Source organism: Felis catus, chromosome F1 (assembly GCF_018350175.1).
Source record: "Felis catus isolate Fca126 chromosome F1, F.catus_Fca126_mat1.0, whole genome shotgun sequence".
NCBI classification, from domain to species: Eukaryota; Metazoa; Chordata; class Mammalia; order Carnivora; family Felidae; genus Felis; species Felis catus.
In genome coordinates, this window is record NC_058384.1 from 39,773,560 (window position 1) to 39,793,878 (window position 20,319).

At 54.8% G+C, this 20,319-nt stretch overlaps 1 protein-coding gene across 4 annotated transcripts; it reads right to left on the reverse strand.

Moving 5' to 3' along the window:
• Window positions 1–281: 281 nt before the first annotated feature.
• TMEM9 (transmembrane protein 9) lies at window positions 282–19,972 on the reverse strand. Of its 4 annotated transcripts, none has more exons than XM_003999364.5 (6): window positions 19,885–19,972; window positions 19,286–19,387; window positions 18,082–18,173; window positions 12,482–12,590; window positions 10,052–10,183; window positions 282–1,323 (listed from the first exon to the last, which is right to left on the reverse strand). In XM_003999364.5, exons 2-6 carry the CDS (start codon window positions 19,349–19,351, stop codon window positions 1,171–1,173), a joined length of 552 nt encoding a protein of 183 aa, XP_003999413.1. In that variant the 5' UTR covers window positions 19,352–19,387; window positions 19,885–19,972; the 3' UTR covers window positions 282–1,170. The 4 variants fall into 4 exon arrangements, with proteins under 4 accessions (XP_003999413.1, XP_011289250.1, XP_044904545.1 ...); XM_011290948.4 differs by having other exon boundaries at window positions 19,277–19,387; XM_045048610.1 differs by lacking the exon at window positions 19,885–19,972 and adding an exon at window positions 19,801–19,854.
• Between the last annotated feature and the right edge of the window lie 347 nt (window positions 19,973–20,319).

Sequence of the window (20,319 nt, forward strand, 5' to 3'; positions counted from 1 at the left end):
CCAAAGAGGAAACAGAATTTCGAGGTAATTCCTGACGGCCAGTGGATAGAGCTTGTGAGGAGCCTGTCGCCAACCCATCAAGTGAGCGGCACTCCTGGCGAGCCCTGGGGCTCTGCCTGGACCCCATGGACCCTGCCACACCGACCAGGACTTTCCAGGCTCTGCTTCTCTCCCTGGACCTATTAAAGGACAATGTTCTCTGCCCCTTCTCTGGGACACAGCGTTTATCACATCACTTGTGAAACACTCTCAGCTCTCTAGATCTCTTGAAATCCAGGAAGTGAGAGAAAGAAGACAATTTAATGATGGCTTCCTTGATGTACAGACAACAGAAGGACAAACGTTTCTCTCCATGCACTGGTACAATGAAATTCAGAGACGAGTGGAAATCCAGGGACAGGAGCTATAGCATTTAGAGCCGCTGCTCAGCCCATGGTCACGTGGTCCCACCAACTGGCTCAGTGCAGACATGGGGAGATGGGGGGACAGCCCGGCCTCCTGAGGTGGGGGCGAGGGCCCAGGTGGCAGAGTGAGCAAGGTGCATCAGCACCACCGTGCCTTGGGGAAAGAGTGCAGGAGAGTGGGGGTGGGGGCAAGCGGGTGGGTGTGCCCTGAAGACACAGTGCGGCTCAGTGGCATCAGCTGCCCCATCAGAACCATCCTGAGGGCTGGAACCAGGCTGAGCGGGACTGAGGTATTGGAGCTGGGAGGAAGGTGGCCATAAGAACCACAGCAGAAAGGAGAACATGCTGACTGCCTTCCTCCCACACACTGAGTCCTCGATGGCCCAGCTCCATCCTGCGAAGGGTAAGAACATTCCGAGATCTGGAGCTGGAAGGGTGGCCAGGGTGAAGTAAGGAGGTACAGACCGTTCCAATCCTGAGGCCACCTGAGGTGTCTCTGCTCTGCTCTGGCCACCACCCCCTCCCCTTAAGCCCAAGATGTGAGCAGGCAAACCAGAGATCAGGGACCCCATCACTCTTCCCAGATTCAATCAGCTGACTAGGACTTTCCTAAAAAGAGAGAGGAGAGGGAAAATGGCCACGGGCTTCTAAAGAGAAAACCTGGGAAGGGTGGCACCGAGTGGGGGGGAGGGGGCATCTGGCTCCATCCAGCCCCAGAAGCTGGCGGCCGTGGCCTCTGGTCCTTGACCCAACCTCGTCGGCCCATCTAGCTGAGCATCTTGTGCCGATCGAAGACGGTCTTCCGCTGCTCCTGCACCTGCAGCTTCCACCGCTGCTGGGCGCCTTCCACACGCTCTAGGACTGTGTTTGCTCGAGGGCCCCCAAGGGAGGCAGTGGCGGCTGCCACAGAGCGAGCATCCTGTAGTGGAAGAAAAGGGAGAGATTTGGCACTGTGAGCTGGTGGCAGGGGTTGCGGGGGGGGGGGGGGGGGGAGGTGGTTTCGAAAGCCTGACACAGAAAAAAAAATGCCCTTAGAGCAATTCCAAAGGTTGAGCTCCCCGCAGACCGGGAGGCTGGACCTCCCCAATGGCTGGGGGTGGCTTGAGGGCCTTGCCTGGTGGTCCATGGGGCCTAGCACAGCACCACAGCCCAGCTGCAGGCTTGGTGTTTGTACAATGTGTAAGGTAGGGCCTGGGAAAGGGGGCACTCCGGGAGGAAAATGATCTGAGGCCCCAGTCACCACACAGCTATAGCTTGAGTCCTCGGCTGCATCCCACTGGCCTATTTCTTTTACTTTATTTTATTTACTTGTTTATTTTTCAGAGAGAGAGAGAGAGAGAGAGAGGGTGGGGAGAGGGGCAGAGGGAGACAGCATCTCAAGCAGGCTCCATGTGTAGCGTGGAGCCCGATGAGGGGCTCGATCCCACAATCCTGGGAGCATGACCTGAGCAGAAATCATGAGTTGGCTGCTCAACCAACGGAGCCACCAAGCGCCCCCACACTGGCCTATTTCTAACCTTCAAGAGGAATACTTCTTCCTGGACTGTTCACCTCATTTGGTCAGCAGAGGCCCTGATGCCGTCTGCTGTTTGTGGATACGTATCGGTGTGCCCCGTGGCGGGTACAAGGCTGCAGGACTCCTCCGCCCTGCCAGCCACGGCCCAGGGACAGCGGGAAGGCCCAGGGCTTAGGGCCTCGCTGCCCTGACATGGCAGCATGTGTGCTCCAGTGGGGAGGACGGGCCCACCGAGGCATCTGCACGGGAGCTGCTCTGCCAGGCGCCGGACACCCAGCTTACTCCCCCTGGGAAAGAGGGGTTGCCCCTCACTCAGGGAGTCTGGCAGGGATGGGGATTTGGAGTTGGACCCCAGCACTCCCATTCCAGAGCCTGCTCTGGCCCACTCCCCTTTGACAGGTCAGGTCAGGACGGCTCAGCTCCCCTGGGTGCCCTACTGATCCCCTTCCCCTCTGCTCTCGGAACTGCTCTGTTGTCAAAGGCAGTGGCTCCCCTAATTACCACCTCTGCCTCTGAAGCTCCGGAGCCCATGCATTTCCTGCAGGACCCCAACCTGATCTTTGGGGGGAATTAGAGCCGAGGGCCAGGCCCACACCCCTGTGGGGATTTCCTCCCTCGCTCTCCCTGCCTCTCATCTGCTGCCACACATCTCTTAAGGGATTAGCACACCTCTCTAAGCCCAGAGCCGCCCAGTAAATGCAACTTTGCTTCTAATGCCCCGAGCTGGCACGGCTTCTGTCGCTTCACAGCTGCCAGGCTGGGGAGAAGGGAGGGGTGGTTAGGCAAGGGTAGGGGAGGCACAGAGAGCTGGCAGTTGCAGAGAGGTGGCTGGCCAGGGGTGAGGCTGGGAGGTAATTCGCCGTCGCCGCAGAGCTCCGAGTCAGTGTCTCATGAGGAACGCTGCCCTCTGGGAGCCCCAGTCCACAACCCTGAGGAAGCCCTGCTCAGCCTGGTTAGCTGAGGATCACGGTGACATCAAGGACGCAGGTGCTGTCAGCATGAGGCGGGGGGCGCACTGAGCCTGGAGTCAGAACTCCTGGGTTCTAGGCCGGGGCTCCGAGGGGCCACCTTCTCCCCGCCTCAGACCCCTAGGGCCCATCTCACAGGCCTCCCAGTGGGAGCCGGGACAGAGGGGTGGCCTCAGCCACCTAGCAGCTCTGTGCCCCTGGACAAGTGACTACCTCTCCAAGCTTCAATTTAACGAAGCCAGTCTTTTCAGACTTTTCTGACTGTACTGTCAGCAGGAATTACATTTAAAACTTTTACAAGACACTTAGTATGAAACATTCGGATACTCTCTGCTCTGCTCCGTTTCATTTTTTAAGATGCGGGTCATGACTCAGTACGTTGATTTCGTGGCCTAACAGTTGGGATCCATACTTCGAAAAACACGGTTTAGGATGAGGAGACAGGTATGGCAAGGTTAAGGAAAACAGTATGTCCAGAGTTCTTACTGTACTGGCCACCACGGAGTAGGAGCTCAGGAAATGTTTAGTTTCCTTCTTCCTGGACTGCGCAGCTCAGCGGTTAAGAATACTCCGGAATCAAACCAACCTGGCTGTGAGTCTTGGCTCTGACACCTATCGGAATATGACCCTGGGCCAGTCAGCTCATTCTCTGAACCCATTTCCCCATCCATAAGGTGAGGACTGCAAGAGCGGCCTCTTGATGAGGCAAAGAAAGTAAGGCCTTTAGCAGCGCCTGGCAGATAGCAAACGCTCCAATTACTCATGGCAGACCCTAGCTCTACTAGGTGGGAGAGAGGAGGAGAAAGCCGGCAGCCTGCTGCCAGAGGGAGCTGCCTTTGAAAAACCCCCATGGCCCTGTACCACCTTTCAATGCTGTTCCTTCCCCGTTCAGCTGTGCCAGCTGAGGGCTACGGGGGCCAAGGACGGGGCTCCACGTGGCAGTACAGGTGACGTGGGCACTGAAGCCCCACTGAGGAAGCTGTTGGCCCACCAGGACCTCGCTGTTCTGGCTTCAGGGGCCACAGGGGCTTCTCTCCCCTCCCCCCTCAGGCCCCCACCTCTAACATGTCCCTTCTGGGTCCCACAAGCAGTGCCCAGGTGCGAGCTCCAAGGTGTGGGCTGGGATACCCAGGCAGGCTTGGAGGGATGGGGCAGCTCCAGCCCTGCTTCTCCTCGACTGCTCTGCATCTCGGGAGGACGTCTTGAGGAGAGGAAGCCAGAGGAAGCCAAGAGCAGAGCATTAAGGGAACATGCTGAAATTCACCGCATTACCACAGTATCATTTGTTTTCCCTTCATGTAAAGTCTTAACAAACAGCTCCTAAGTGGGGGAAAGCTGCTGCTGAGAGCCTCCGTGTTTCCATTGCTAATAGTCTGATTAAAAGGTATTAAAGACTCCACATGTGTTCTAGAGACGGCCCAGAGCGGGGCCTTACCCTTGCCCGTTCTGCAGGCAGAATGGCAGCTGGAGGAGGAGAACGGCACCATTTCTAGCCCCTTTCCTCCGATCTAGCTCCTTGCCTCTGGGGCTGAGTGTCCGGGAACTCAGGGAGGCCAGAGGGCAGCTAGGAGAGGAGGAAGGCGCCGGATACTGATGGGACACCAGGAGATGCCCGGTGGGACCAGACTAGCACGACGATGACAGGCATCACTAAGTGCCGTGGGTTCTGCTAAGTACTTTACGTGGATTCTCCCCAGGCTTACAAGACTGGCACATGGGAAACATCGCTCCCATCTGCAGATGAGGAAACTGAGGCTATGGGAGATGAATCATTTTGCTACCCAAGGTCACACAGCCATTTTGGTGGCTGAGTTGGGGTTTGAACCGTGTCTGCGATTCTCTTATCCCAGCACTCTGCTGGGTCCTTCTTTGGCTGGTTTCTCCTAAGAGGGAGCCAATGCGGAAACCCAAAGAAGCAAGCTGCTATCTTTCCGCTACACTGGAGGAAGAACAAAGCACCTGGAAAGGCACCCAGAATCAGGCACTTCAAGCCACCCTCCCATCCAGGCCTGGCAGGCCCCAGATACTGGTGCACACAGGCCAGAGCTGACGACCACCATCAAAGTGGCCTAGATGAAGCCCCTCCAGCCCACACAGGAGCACTGGTTCTGAGTCAACACTGGGCTGGGCCGAAGCCTCTCTGGTGACAAGAAGATGGAGGAAAAAAGAACCCCCACCTGGAGCTGCGGCCCCTCCACCCTTGTCCCCAGCCCTGGGAGTGGGGGCAGGACCGGCACTCTTGTCACTTACCCAGTCACACAGCTAAGAATGGCCCTGGTGCAAAGCCCTTCAGAAAAGTGACCACACAGCCTCCCTCTGTTTTCCCAGTTTAGCCCAAATCCTTCCTGCTGTCACCTAATCCCACTGCTTCTCTGCTGCAAAGCTCTCCCTGACTCCCACATGCTCCCAGTCACCTTCCTAGGACATGGCATGATGCCATTCCCCCACCAAAAAACCCCGCCTGCTGACTCGGCTCCTCACAGATGAAACACTCATGGGTACGACATTCAAGGCCCCTGAGCTGGCTGAGGCGCACACTCCCGGCCTCACCTCCCCTGCGTCCCCCAGCCCTGCAGCCACACCGGTCCAGGCAGCGGCCCCTCATTCTTAAGGATGCACAAACATTTGTCCAACTGGAACACACATGATCCTGATTACACTGCACCCAATCCAGACTGAGGAAACCACACTAAGAGTTCCGGTGTCGTGGCTACTAAGTGGCAGAGTCCGACTCCAACCCCGAGCTGTGGCTCCAAAGCCCTGCTCCCAACAACAATGCTGGGAGTCCTCTAACGGATGATCTAGAATCACATACTTTTCTGTCTATCCCCAGAGGAGGTGGGAGGACTGTCCCCATCAGCGTGTTATCTCCAAGTCTGTCAGCTTCCCTGGAGGGAGAGCCCTGAGCACACATGCGGCCCGCCTATCCGTGGACAGAGAGGGAGGCCATCCCAGTGGCCCTGAGCCTTCTCGCCACCCTGGTTCCTTCGTGCCCCCAGCTGCTGCCCTCGTCATCACCACCATTCTTTGCTTCCCCACACACCCCTCTCACACGGGGGGCCTGGAGCTGCACCCAGCCCCAGTGGGGTGAGATCTCTGAGGACCCTGCAGAGCTCAGGGGCCCATGCTACAAGAAGCAGAGACACCCAGAGCCTCATGGAAACCCTTATTTCTCTCTTCAAAGAGGGCCAAACCTGTACATCTAAAACAGCTCTGTTTGCTGTTTCTGTCCCAGCAAACATGCTTGCTTCCTCCTTTCAAAGGGTGTCTGAGCCTGGGGATTAAGCCTAATGCTGCCGGAATCCCAGGGGAGGCAGCGCTAAGCAATCAGGGCCCACCGAGGCCTGCCAGCACTTTCAAAGGGAACACGCCAGGCTTTCATCTCCCTCCTCAGGCGCTGGGGCTACGGCTGTGGGGGAGGCTTCCCTTCCCCTTCCAGACCTCTCGCCCCAGGGCAGGAGAGCTCCTGGCCACAGGCCACAGGAGTTGGGGGAATGGGGACAAGGGCCCCCAAACCTGGGAAGTGATCCAATCCCTAGACCCATCTCTGACTGGGTCCCAGACTCAAGGTGGGAGGTGGGGTGGGGGCACCAGAGCCTGGACAGTTTCCTCCTCAAGGTCACTGAGTTGTACGGGCCCAGGAGAACTTTCAAAGAACTGAGAGGTCCTATTCCAACTTTCTTCCTTACAGGGTGAAAGCTAAATCCTTTACCCCAGGGGAGACCCCATCCTTCTCGCTTCCTTAAGGGAAACATTCTCCAGACCATCAATGAACCCAGAGACACAGCCTCAGCCCTGGCTCTGCTGCTGCTCAGCCAGGTGGCCTTGGGGCCTGCTCTCCTTGCCCCCAACCCCACCCCACCCCCCTTTCCCCAAGTGCACTGAGAGAGGTGGGTCAGCACAGTATCCCTCAACATCTGAGACTAGGGGCACTGGGTCTCTGGAGAGATGAAACCTTTGGGCACTACTGACCCCAGTGTCCCTACAGCAGCTGAGCTATCAGTGTCCCATCCATCCTCTGAGCTGGCTCTGAAGAGCCCCCTGCCAGGAAGCCTTCCTTCCCAGACCAACAGGAAAAAAAGGGTAAGTGCCCAGCCCCCAGTCTAAAAAAGAGCTTCCCAGAGCACCCAGCTTTCTGACTGCCCATCTCCTAAAACCTGATCTCACCAACTGCCTTCATGGTCCCTGCTCATTCCTTTGGCTGGGGCTCGGTCTTGGGACATAAACCCCTGAGGGCAGACATGAGGTCTACAAATCTACACAGCGCCACCTGCAGGATTCTTGAGTCCAGAGGAAAGAAGAGACGCCATGTCCATGGGAGAAAAATGGTGCTGCTGAACCCCCAGGAGGGATGACCTAGGAACACTTAAGTTGGGGACACCATACAGAATCACAAGGTGAGGGGATGGGGAGCCAGGCCGAGTACTGGGACTAGGGGACAATCCATGCTAAGAGTGCTACAACGGGGGGACAGACCCCATTCACGGCTGCCTGAAGGTGTTCCTTTAACCACCCAATGGGTAACCCAGGAGCTGCACCCTGCCCCACCCCCCACATCTGTGCAGAGCTGGCTGGGTCACGGTATCAGAGACTGAACACCTTTTATTACCTTCTAGAACCTTGGGGTAGGAGGTGAGGGTGTCATCCCACCTCTCTCTACCAAGGCAGAAATCCCCTCCATGGTGTGGAGTCTGGGCTCGCCGGCTTCCGCTTGAGGGCTGCCTAAGGCACCCCACTGCCCTTGCAGGCACCCACGATACATGGCTGGACAGCACCCCTCGCAGGCCAATCCTCCTTCCTACTCAGCCAAAATCTGCACCCAGGGGACGTCTTCCCTTGGATTCAGGATCTGCTCCAGTGGATTCAGGATCTGCTCTCAGGAACTGGATGACCAAATCTAACCCCTCCACTCTCCCTAAAGCCCCCTCATACAAACAGAGGCAGCTGTGATTTAAGACTCCCAGTGGGGAGCGTCCCAGGTCTCCTGGGGGAGAGGGGCCTGCACCCAGACCCAGGGATGGCAGGCTGCCCTCCCCTCTGGCACCACATCCAGGATAGCAGGAGACACAACAAGGCCATGCCCGAGAGCCACACATTCCAGAGAAATCGCGGTGCGGACTGGGTAATCACGGGGCTGCATCTCTCAATTACTCCCCCAGCCAGGACTGCAATTACCACATTACCCCTAATCGCCGAGTGTTTATTAGCAACGCTCCTCCCCATCAGAGCTGCTATTACTGCACATTAATAACCGGGTAGGCACACAAGGTTTCCTCTTGAACACAGACCACCCAGCCGCCAGTGCCACCAGCTCCCAGGCCCCAGCTCCAAGGGGCGAGGCTCAGCCTCTCTGTTCCCCCTTTGGCCAAACGCATGTCGGCAGGAGGCTGGGGGCACACTGGGGATGGTCCAGGCACACACCCAAGAGAAGCAACAGGGCCCATGGGATGGCCAGGCCTCCCTCCTTTCCTGGCCTCGTCTTCCTGCTCGTGCTGGCTCAGACCCACAATGGCTGCACACTGAGGTCTGAGCCCTGGACCCTCTTGGGGGGGGACCCGCCCTTGCCCACCTCCGATCCAGTGCCTGAAATGTTCTAAATTCTGACTGCCTGGTGGCAGTTTAGCCGATGCCTGGTGATTTCTCGTGACTCCAAAAGCACTCGCTTACAAGGCAGCCCACCCGACACATTATCAGCGGTGTCATCTGCAAGAAGATTCCTTCTTAGATCTCGTGAAATCTCCCTCTTGTAACTCCCAACTGTGGGTCCTCATACCCCTGGCTTTACCTGGGCGAAGCAAAGCCCTCTTCTGAAGACGTGCTATCCGAAGGCTGCTGTCACGTATCTCCTTGAGTTTGGCTTGTTTGGTTTTTTTTTTAAGCTAAACATCTCCCGGTTTCTTCAACTTACCCTCCCAGGACATGGCTGAGATGCTTCACCCCTAGAAGCCCCTTTGTGCATGCGCTGGCTCACTCACTCCTTCCCTCACTCTGGGGATAAACAGTATCTTCCAGCAGCCAGAGCCACCAAGGACAGAGCTAACGGACCGGTCTGTGCTTCCCACAACTTCTCAGAGCGTGTCCCTCAGGGTAGAGAGTGGCAGTGAGACCTGCCCTGCCTTCAGATGCCACTGCTCTGAGGCTGTCGTGGTGGCTGTGTGATCCCATAGAGGGGGAGCTCCGGGCGTGCGGGGCGAGGAGCCTCCCTCGGGCGGCATGCTGGCTCATCACACCCCTGCCCAGGCCGCCTATACACGCACCACTTCTCACTTTTTTTTTTTTTCCTGCAGCCATCCTCTGCCCCGCACAGGGCTTCCTCTGCAGGGCGCCCCTAAACCCTCAGCATGGGGACAGATACAGGAGGGCAAGAGTGGCTGCCAGCTATGCCGGGCCTGACCTGAGGGGTCTGCAGGCTGCCTGGTGCCAGTGGTCCCCCATCTCCTTTATCTAATGACGTTGAAACTCCTGAGCCTGATATTTGAGGCCAACAATACTCTGGCCTCAACCTACTGGCCAGCTCTATTTGCCACTATTCCTCCTGCCTACCTTACCCTCGGAACGCTCCAAATTCCTCAAGCACACACAGTGATTTCCCACCTCAGCACCGCTACCTACTTTACTCCTCACTGGCTCTCAAAATCCTGCTTTCCTCTCGAGGCGCCCAGGTTGTGTTTTGCATCGAGCAGGTGCTCCGCAGAGGACTACAGAATGACTAAAGGACAAACCTGCTACCTCCAAGTCTGCCAACAGCTTGACACCAGTGTCTGAGCAACCGGTGTCACGTGTTGTGTTCACGTGTGACCGGCCCTGGCTGGCCCACTCCCCCTCGGCCTAGAAAGGCAGGGTAACAGGAACATATGGCTCCCCCCGCCGATGCCCCGAGGCTGCCTGATGCCAGACATCGGGAGAAGTGTAGGGCCACCTCCCGCTTCACCTGGAAGTGCAAAGGGCAGTCCCCTGCCGAGGAAAACTCTAGAGTCTGGGTGACGTGTGGGACACTGAACAGAAGAGCGAACTGGAGTACGGGGGGTGGGGGACACGGATCCTCAACGAGGCCTCTGTAATACTATTCTGGTTCTGCCCCGGGGACTCGCATGCCAGGGGCCCGGGACCCCACGTGTGGGCAGAGGTACTGGCAGGGCCCTGGCGCCCAGAACCCCGGTTACCTCGTTCTCCTCCTCATTGTGCAGCTGCTCGGTGTATGCATCCGGCTTTCGAATGAGAGGATCCACCAGCATCAGGAAGGCCATGTAGAGCAAGAGGGCCCCCACCACTGACAGGTAGATGACAATGGTAACCTGAGGGAAAGAGCCAGCTTGTCCTGTGAGCATCCTGGGCCAGGAGGGCAAATCGTCCATTCCCGTGCTGTGCATATTTGATGGCGCAGCTGCCTCAACTTCCGCACTGGGGAAGGGCGAGGACACTGGGGGCTTGGAGGGCAAGAGGGAAGGGACTGTGCCCTATTCCACATGTGTACCAGGTCTGCCCTAAAACTGAGGGGACCCCCCAAGAATGGCGGACATAAAAACAACAGATAATGAAGGAAGACATCTGGATTCTGACACCCCAAGATGCTCCCAGGGGTGGGGATCGGGGAAGCAGGGCTACCGGGATATCTCTAAGAAAGGGTGGAAAGCAATTGGACACTAAGAGCAAGGAAGAACCGGCTGGTGAAGAGGCCTGAAGGCAGAGGCCGAGCACCTGGGCACGAGGGCTCACTCCCCCCGCCAACGGGATGGACAGGTGCGAAGCTGCGGTCCTGAGAGGGCACGCCAACAGGTGGAGGGGGACAGACCGGCAAGGTGTGCACTGGAGGCTGGAGGTTACATCTCCCCCTCCCGGCGGTCACCCCGGGAGTAATTTCTGTAATTTCTGTTTTACAGAAGATAGATTCAGTGAGGCCAATTCAAGATTTCCAGTGTGATACTCTGGGCATTTAAGACAGGATTCTCCAAGACACTTAGCAGCTTCAGTCCCTGTAATGGCATTACTAATACACCTCAGTTACTGGGACTACAGAAGCACCTTTGCTTGTGTCCAAATGCCCCCTGGGCGGCTGCCATCACCTGAGAACCGTGAGGCTAAACCGCTCAGCCTAGGTGCCAAGGCTAGCAAGTGGGAGAGATGTAACTTGAACTCAGATTTACTGACTGTCTCAAATGCTTTCCTACTTCCACAATGCCTGGCCATCACTGGCCTCTGAACCCGGCCTTGACCCTAAATGGACTGCGAGGAGGGATAAAAGGAAGAAAGAAACCTTGGGACTTTCAAGTCAAAGCTCAGCTCAAAGGTCAAGTTCAACTGGATCAACTTCCTCCCTGATTGGGGCATCAGCGTTCATGCCTCTTTAAACAGGGCAAATGATCAGACCTCTTGCCTGTACCCCAGGAAGGGGAAGGGGAGTGGAGACTGAGTCTCTAATAGGCTAAAGCTGGGGGGAGGGGGAGGCTCCTTGGGAGGAGGACTGGAGGGAAATTTGAGGGATTAGGAAGTGTGTCTGATGAGGTCCCCATATCGGGAAGTCCCTTTCTGCCAAACAGGGACAGGGGACACTTGGCTCAGAATTCAGTCTCAGCCACTTGGTCCCCAGAGGGTGGGGCCCCAGAGCACATTCAGAGCAGGAGAAAGATGCTCCAGGAGTGGCTGGTTCAGGTGGGAGGATAAAAGGAGTGGGGGATAGGCAGTTGCTTTCCATGAGAAAGGCGAGAACACAGAGGACTGCAGGGCAGGGAAGGTGCTGCCAGCTCCCTGGTCTGGGAGGACAGCAGTGAGCATCGCCTCCCCTCCTGAGCCTCAAAAGGAGAAACCTGGACGAGGCAGTATCGTTAAATTCCCAAATTCCTTTCTCGAGGCTATTTCTAGACTCTCCACAGAACCAGGTTCTCCACAGAACCTGGCCAGAAAGGGCTTAAGTTAGAAATCGGTAGACGGGGTCTGGCTCAGGTGTTGGAACACAGACTAGGAGTCCCGGGGGGGCTGTGGGTGGACGAGACCCTGCTAGCGTGAGCCGTGGTCCTGTTGCATCCGCCTCAGGCAGAGAAAAGAACAAGGCCCCCGTCCTCACTCGCTATGGGAGTGGTCGTGTCTACCACTTCTCTGAATTCACCCAACAGCCTAGGAGAACGAGGGTCAGGGCTGAAGCCCCTCCTGCCCAGCTGCCCCATGCAGACACCTCGTCCTTGTCCACAGCTCTTGGGAGCTTTTCAGGACTCTGAGGAGTTCGGTAGACTGGATGTTCCAGGAGGGCGGGCTTATTGCTCTATTAGCAGCATCCTACACGGTGCCCAGAACATAAAAGGCACCTGAAGGAGGCTCCCTGAAGGAATGGGAGAGAGAGGAAGGGAAAGACTGGAAAGAAAAGAGTGACACTGAACACCTCTCCCAGGTTCCCAGCGCCCCCGTGTAATGGGAGCCACTGGACAGAGGTCAGAGGAGAAAGCTGGCTCCAAGAAGGTGTGGGGAGCGTACCCCTGCATCTGTGACCAGGCCAACCCAGAAGCCGGTCCCACAGCCACTTGGGATGCTCAGAATACAGCCAGAGACAGTGAGTGCCGGGCAGCCGGGGATTGGAGGGGGGCCCCCGAGAGCCGGGCTACCTTGATGGTGGTGGTGCTGCGTTCCTCATACTTGCACTCGCACAGCAGACAGTAGGCCTCCACGTCGTGGCCGGGCACCGGCATGGGCTCCACCACGTGCAGGCAGTTGCTGCAACGGAGACAGACAGGGCGGTGGGAGCAGGGCCACAGGAAGTGGGCAGCCTGGGAGGGGAGGGGCTGGGCAAAGGTGAGGGTGTTCCCAGGGAGTATGGAGTTTATAAAGGGTCAGGCTGGCGCCAGCCCCCTTCCCCAACTCAGAGCCTCACAGCACCTGGCCACTGGCCATCCGAACCAGCTCTCCAAAGTGTGCCTACAGGGCTGGCACGAAAAACGCTAACGTTCCCCAAACTTCTACCCTTAGCTGCCCTCGTGTCTCCTGCTATGGTTCTCCTGCTGGGGCTTATCCATTCCAAAGATTTTCAACCCCGAGCTGGTGACGCCTAGACTGGTATCTTAGACTAGAATCTCTTAGTCAGGACCGCCCCGGGGCCCTCCTACGTGCAGCTGCCCACTGGATTCACCATAGGAGCACCCCACAGGGTCCGCAAACTCTACGTCCACCCCTCCGCCCCTCTGCCCCAACCCCCCCAGTCCCGGAGTCTGTGTTCCAAACGGCAGAAAGCACCCCTACTGTCCACTCCACTGACCAAGTCAAAACCTGGCAATCACCTTGACACTGCCTTTTCCTCTCACCTATGAATCCACGAAAAGCCAGTGATTTTACCCCCTTAAACATTTCTAAGACCCACCTTCTCTATTGTCTCCCGCTGCTGTGTCTCAGATGAAGTTCTCATCATTTTTGCTTCGGGCAAATGACCCAGCCTCCCCACTGCTCTCCTGCTCTTGTTGGCCCTGTGCCAATACTACCTGTACCTGGCAGCCGAGTGGTGTTACCAAAATGAAACTCTGGTCATGTCACCCCCAGCTTAAAGCCTAAAACTGGTGCAATGTCTCCACCCAGCCTCTAGGGTGAGGACGAACTGAGCTGTTGCCCCTCGGCTTCCTACTGATCCACCCGATTCCAGGGCCGCCTACCTGTCCAGTTCCATCCCCTGCCTCCCCTCAACCTGCTCCCCATCCTCCTCCAGCTATGCTGATCTTCTGGACTCTTCTCTGAATAAGCCATGCTCCCTTCCTTGATACATCTCCCACCCTCTGCCAGGAATACATGGCTTTGCCACCTTCCCTTTCCATGCTCTGAATCCTACACATCCTTGAAGATCCAGCTCAAAGACCTGACCTCTCCCTCTGCTCATCTCTATCACAGCACTGACCACACTGTACTGTGATCTCACCTTTATTTGTACGGTCGCCCCCAGGAGATGTTGAGTTCCTTGAGGACAGAGGCCATCCCCAGCACCCTGGCAGAGCTGCGCTCAGTGAACAAGTGACTGCCAAGTGAATCCCATGTTCTAACAGTATGCCCACATAGCCCACCTTTCCCTAACAGGGCTCCCGCAGAAGGTGAGCCAAAGATCACAGGCCCATTTGAAAAGGTGGGGGGTTCAAGAAGGCAAAGTGGCATCTCCACCACGATGAGGTCAGGACCCAAGCCCTGATCCTTGGCTCATCTTTACATCTGACACTCAGCTTCAGTGGGGCCCGTGCTCAGCTCTTTATCTGGGTCTCTCGATCAGCCCCAGCCCTTCAGATCGGCAGGTTTTCAACAAGTATGGTTCACAGACCACAGTAAGCCAATGACCTGGAGGATGCACCTTTATCACTACCACCAGGAAAGGTCAAACACACCCTCAGAGGTTCACGGAGGCGAGCCAGGCATCACACTGCCATGGATCGCCAGGTCTGGGCTGTCCTGGCTGTGCCGCTAAGTGTCTGGGGCCCTGGGCCTATTTTCTCCTCTCTGAGATGCAGGGGTTGTACCAGATGACCTTTAAGGCCCTTCCTGGTCTAACAGGAAGCCTGCAAGAGTCACGCATAGCTCTCTGAAAACAACCAGGCCTGTTCTGAGCTATCCAGGGTCCTTTTAGACTCAGGCTGGGTTTTTGGCAGAGGCATTAAAGACGTGTGACGTGAAGATCAAGTGTTGACATAAAAATGAGATGTCCTCTAAAATCCTCTGATCCCCTTAAAAATCTGGCCTGCAGCATATGTGATTTCATCTAAACCTCTGACGATTCCAGTTTCATCACTGGGTAGCCACTTCACCACATCACTCCTAGCTGCACGAAGGGGTCCTCTTCTACCGTAACTAAATGCATCATTTCCAGACCCTGCACACTGCCAGTTCTGGGAGCTGATGGACAAGGCCAGGTTCACGTACAACATTTGGTCATCACTGCTGGGACCTTCTCTTTTCCAGGAAGTCCCTACAAGCCTCCTGAGGACCAGATGCCTCCTTTCCGAGCCACACGGGGTCGTGGCTTAGAAGGTCACGCCAGTGTTGCAGGAGGATATGTGGACTACCCCCAAGGCCAAGGTGGAGTGTCAGGGGGAGCTGGGAGGGGCCAACCCAGGTTCCTCAAATTGGAATGCTATTACAGGAACAGGCTGTTTCTAGAAGGGTTAGGGCAACAGTAAACGAAAAGCTGTAATTTTTCTGCTGGCTCTGGCCCTCCTGAGAGTCAGTGAAACCCTAAACATGATCCTGCTCTCTAAGGCTTTCCTTTACCTTTTTGGGGATCAGTGCTATCAAAAGACTCCAAGGACTGGCCAGAGGACATTAAGGGGAGAGGTCTACAAAGATAAGCTGGGTTTAATTCTCTGCTCTTCTCTGTATTCTGTGATGGCAGGTAATTTATTTACCCTTTCTGGGTCTCGGTTTCCTCATTTGTAACTGGAGGCTGAACGCCATCGGTGTCTTTCAAGCTGTGCTCTCTTAGAACCACTCAAGAACCACTGTGCAAGGAGGTGGGCTGAGGGAGGGGCTGAGGGACGGGTCCCTCTCGGCACCGGTTCTGATTTTGTTTTGTACGTTGTGTTTCCAAAACAGATTCTGTCGATAGAAAGGTTCAGTTTGTATAAGTCTGAAAGACACTGAACTAGCCAACCTGTTTGGTTCCTTCCTACTCTGGGATGGCCTCTAATACATTATCTCCTCCCTCGGCAGGCCCACCAACAGGGCAACATTGTTAGGGTTTCTGCCCTTCTACAGGCATGTGGTTATGAACTACCAGCACTAGATGGCAGGATACCAGCACCGCAGGAACATAAATGCCATTAAACGTGAGGACTGCGGCTCAGGCAGTTCTGGCTTCACTCTGCACCACAAAGGAGGGTGCAAGTATTGCCCCGACTGTGGACCAATGTGACAGCACAGTGACAAGGTGGCAGAGACTTGAAGACACAACTGGACTCCTCTGGTCCTAGCACGGAGACCCTAAGACCACATGTCAAGCCCCATCCCATTACTAAGGGAGTGTCACCAGTGTCGCTGGGTCCTAGAATCTGTCCAGCCTCGGTTTCCACCTACCACCCTAATGGAACTGTCTCGAAGTTCTCCATTCAGATTGCTCATTAGACAGTCCCTTAATTCTGATTTCTAAGGAGAAGATAAACTATAGCCTGAGAGGTCCAGACAAGACTCGTTTCTCTGTGGGCATCCACACTTGGGTTTTCAGACCATAGTATAACCCCAGGGCGGAGACATTGCTAATAAAATCTGCTGTTGCCTGTGGGATGTAGTCTTATTACCTGCTGTGGGGCTCTGACAGTCTATCAGATCATTTCCTGATGTTATTTGAGCTATAACCCCAACATACAAGGAGGTCACAGGGGCTCCTCCCAGGACTTCATGTCTCAGGGCTTTGTGACTCCATCAGGACAGGCAAAACCAGAGGGAAACAGTCTACCTATGTTGTGGGAGGAGCTCAAGTTTTCTGGGGCTTGGTATAAGTCTGACAATTATCTATGTGGCCTCTAATAACGCATGATAATATATATTAATATTAGCTAACATTTACACAGCACTTACTATGTGCCAGGCATTGTCTAAGTGCTTTACTTACACAGGTACGTACAAGCACATATACCACACACACACGCCCACACACACACACACACACATTTAATACTCAAAATACTGCCGCCCATCTTACAGATGAGGAAACTGAAGTACATTGGAGAGGAAGTAACTTGTCACAGAATGAGCAAATGGCAGACCTAGAGTGAGGGCAAGGCAAGCCAGATCCCCAGCCTGTGCATCTAACTAGACAGCCTCTCGGAAAATCACTCAGACTATCTCAGAACTGGGTAAATTCAAAATTCCCAAATGCTTCTCCGAACAAACTGCCTCACGATCACCTACGGAACTTTAAGAAAATGTTACCCCTGCCTTCCTGTTCCCAATACTTACGGAATCAAAATCTTAGGGGGGAGGAGATCTAATGTCGGGCATGGTGACTATCGTTAACGATACTGTATTATACACTTGGAACTGTGGAGAGAGTAGATCTTAAATGTCCTGACCACAGACACAAAAGGTAATTATGTGAGGAGACGGAGGTGTTAATTTACCTTATTGTGGCAATCATTTCATAATACGTATATCAAACCATCAGGATATACACCTTAAACTTACACAAAGTTCTACGTCTAACGTATCTCAATAAAGCTGGGGAGAAAAAAAAAACAACAAAATCCACAATCTTGGGGGGCAGAAGGTGCTGGCAATCTGCATTTTCTCAAAGCCCACCTGATGATATTGCCGTACAACCAAGCAGGCGCACTGACCTGGACATCCCCTCCCCATGATGTGAATCCCTTCTAACAGTGCCCTTAGCAAAGAATCACCCCATCTGTGCTCAGATCCCTCCAAGGATGGGGCTTCCCAGCTCCCAAAACAGTCTGGATTAGAAATGTTTCCTCAGCTCACACTTAAATCTGTTTCCCTGAAGCTTTCCTTAAAGTTGTTTCTATTGGCTCCAATTCTACACCAAAAAACCACACGGAACATAACGGATTCCATTCCCAGGCGCCCCACCTCCCATAGCATGCCAGCCCTGCTCCTGGTCTTTGTCAGTCACCAGATGTTCCCAAACCCTCCCCTCGTTGAGCCTCCCTTAAATCACTCCTTCTAGGACAACGTGTTGAAACTTCCTTTAATCAAGCTGGTCTCCTCTCTCTGAATTTGTGCTTCTTCATTTCTTTTTTAACGTGAAGCAGCTAGAAATGAATTCAGGACTCCAGGAGTATAATTTAAAATTCCCCTTTGGATTTTAGACTCTGCAGTTATAAAAAGGGAACACTACCTATCTCGCCTACCTCACAAGGTGTTAATGACACTGGTACAGAATAACACACGTAATAGAGCTTTGCAAAAGTACACAAAAGATCCCACAGTATGCGGGCATACTAACAACCTCTCCCAATTTCTCTGCCACCATTTTGCATATATGAATAAACACCCAAACCAAAGCAAAATAACAACATCCACTTCTCTGACCAGGAACCCCTCAGCTAGAATTCAAGGCACCTAGGCCCTGTTCCCAATTGGCTGTGTGACCATGGACAAAACAGTGCTTTGTACACTGTCCATAGGAATGAGAGAGCAAGCTTATCCTCCAGGGGTCCAAGAATCCCAGGAAACACTTGTAACTTCAACTAGTTGAAGCAGCCATGAGCCAGCCTGTACAGTGCCTTACCAGTCCTTCTGTGACACATTCTGGTTGTAAATGTGCCCACTGATGTTTCTATATGGTGGACAGATGCATTTGCAACGGATATCTTCAGAGCTCTGGAAGAAAAAGCGTATCAGGTAGACAGGGCCCATGGGTTCAGGTTCTAGCAAAGACTTTCAGCTTTCATTTCCCTGTTCTATATATGAATGCTCTTGACCTTTCCCATCCCCAAGTTCAGCAAGGAATGGCTTCTGCAGGAAGGATGCTAGTATCACAGGACCCTCAAGACGTCAACTGTCCAGGTGGCAAATGAGACCCCCCAGAGAGCTGCCTAGGGCTGTCATTCCCTAGTAGGGTGCTTTGGAGTAGGGATGTGTGTGGCAAGCAAAGTGACAGTCCTCTACTCTGGGCCCCACATCTGCTGTGTGCACCTCTGTCCAGCAATCTTGATGGTGAGACCCTTTCTCCCCACCCCTCCATCATCCCATCTCCAACTTCCCAGGTTAGGATGAGGGCAGAAGTAAACAAGAGAAAGAGGGTCATTTCTGTGGGAATACCCAAGCAACCCCTTAGAAAGTTCTTCCTCTCTGAAATGGGTAAGAAACAACACCACAAATATTTTCATGCCAATCAGGAATTCCCCAGGGAGACTGCAAGCAAACCCTCCGACTCCACCTTACTTAAAGCCTTGGGGATGTTCATATTTTCAAATACCACAGAGCTGCCCAGCTCCGGGTAATATGCCCCTAAAAAAAAAAAAAAAAAAAAAAAAAAGGCAATTTCTCCAGAGTCCCAGTGCTTAGGATGGGTTAGGCTGGTCACCCTTGGCAACAGAAACTTCCAACTGTGTAGGACTTCACACTTAAAGAGCATTTCTACTCACAGTATTACTTGATTCTCCTTCAGCAGAGTAGTGGATATTATAACGATAGTTATTTTAACCCAGGAGCAAAGGAAGGTATGGGGAACTTAGATAATTCCTTCAAACACAAACTCCCTTGCTGGGATCCTACCTCGTTTCCATCTGGTCCAGAACCTATGTTCTGTGCACCACCCCACTCCTCTCACTCCACCCTTCCCGACGCCTGCAGTTCTGCGCCTGCGAGTCCCAAAAGTATGGCCCATAAACGAGCGAGAGGGGCAGGGCTGAACAGCAGCTACCCCTGGGGAAGCCCTGTCCGCAGGGAGGGTGGTCGTGCAAGAGGTGCTGCTGTCTCACCTCCCTCACCTTGTTGGCTTGAGCTGGGGGCACCAGCAAGCACCCGACCACGGCCACCAAACATAGGAGCTTCATGCTTGGCAGGCTGGGGGTGCCAACCAGACCGGACACCTGCATAAGAGATATGAAGTCGGGCAAGGAAAGGTGACCACACCACTGTCGGCACTCTCGGCCCCTTGGCCGTCTAGCCGGGATGTGGGAATGGGGTTGGGGGCTGGGCTCAGCATTCCAGGGCCTCCTAAAACCCTGTAGCCAAATGCTACCTTCCCTCTCCCCCAAGTCTCCGGCTCTCGACTGCCCACCCGGAGCGCCCAGAAGAGAGGCCTCTCGGGGACACGGCCGCAGGGGGCCTCGAGTCCCGAGGAGCAGGCCACGCTCCGTGCTCTGACCCTCGCATTCCGTTCCACCGCCCTCCGCCATCTCTGCCTCCGCCCGCCCGGCAGCTCCTCCCCGCTCAAGGCCCGACGAAAACTTTGGGTGCAGAGGCTGGAAAACCTGATCCGACCGCCAAGGCCAGTGCCCACCTAATCTAGGGGTCTTGGGCGGTCCCCGAATCCCCAGGTGCCCCCACGACCCCTGTCCCCTCCCCCAACGCGCCGTCCGCTAACCTGCGAGCCCCGCCGCTGCAGCAGCAGACCCAGCCGGTCCCGCCCCCTCCCGGCCGCTATTGGCTGCCGGAGCAGTCTCTCAGCCCAACCTCGCTATCGCCAAGGTAACAAGACCCACCTTCGCCTGGGCTTAGAGGCTCCGGCGCAAGGGAGAGGAAGGCATTTCTCAAACCCCACCAAACAAGAAAAGGGAGCGTCAGTCAGTCTTGCAGGCCGAAACGTGGAAGGGTCTTGCCTTTGTGGGGCCTGTAAAACTACCACTGTAGTGCTTGGCCCCTCCTTGTATTATAAAAGGCGGAGGATCGGAAAGGGACTAAGCTTGTTTCACCTTGTTGTTTTGAAGAGAAAGCATTTTATACACAATAAGCTAGTAACAACAATAACCTTAAAAATCCAATAAAGGGCTTTGTCCTCGCTCACAATCTGGAAATGTTA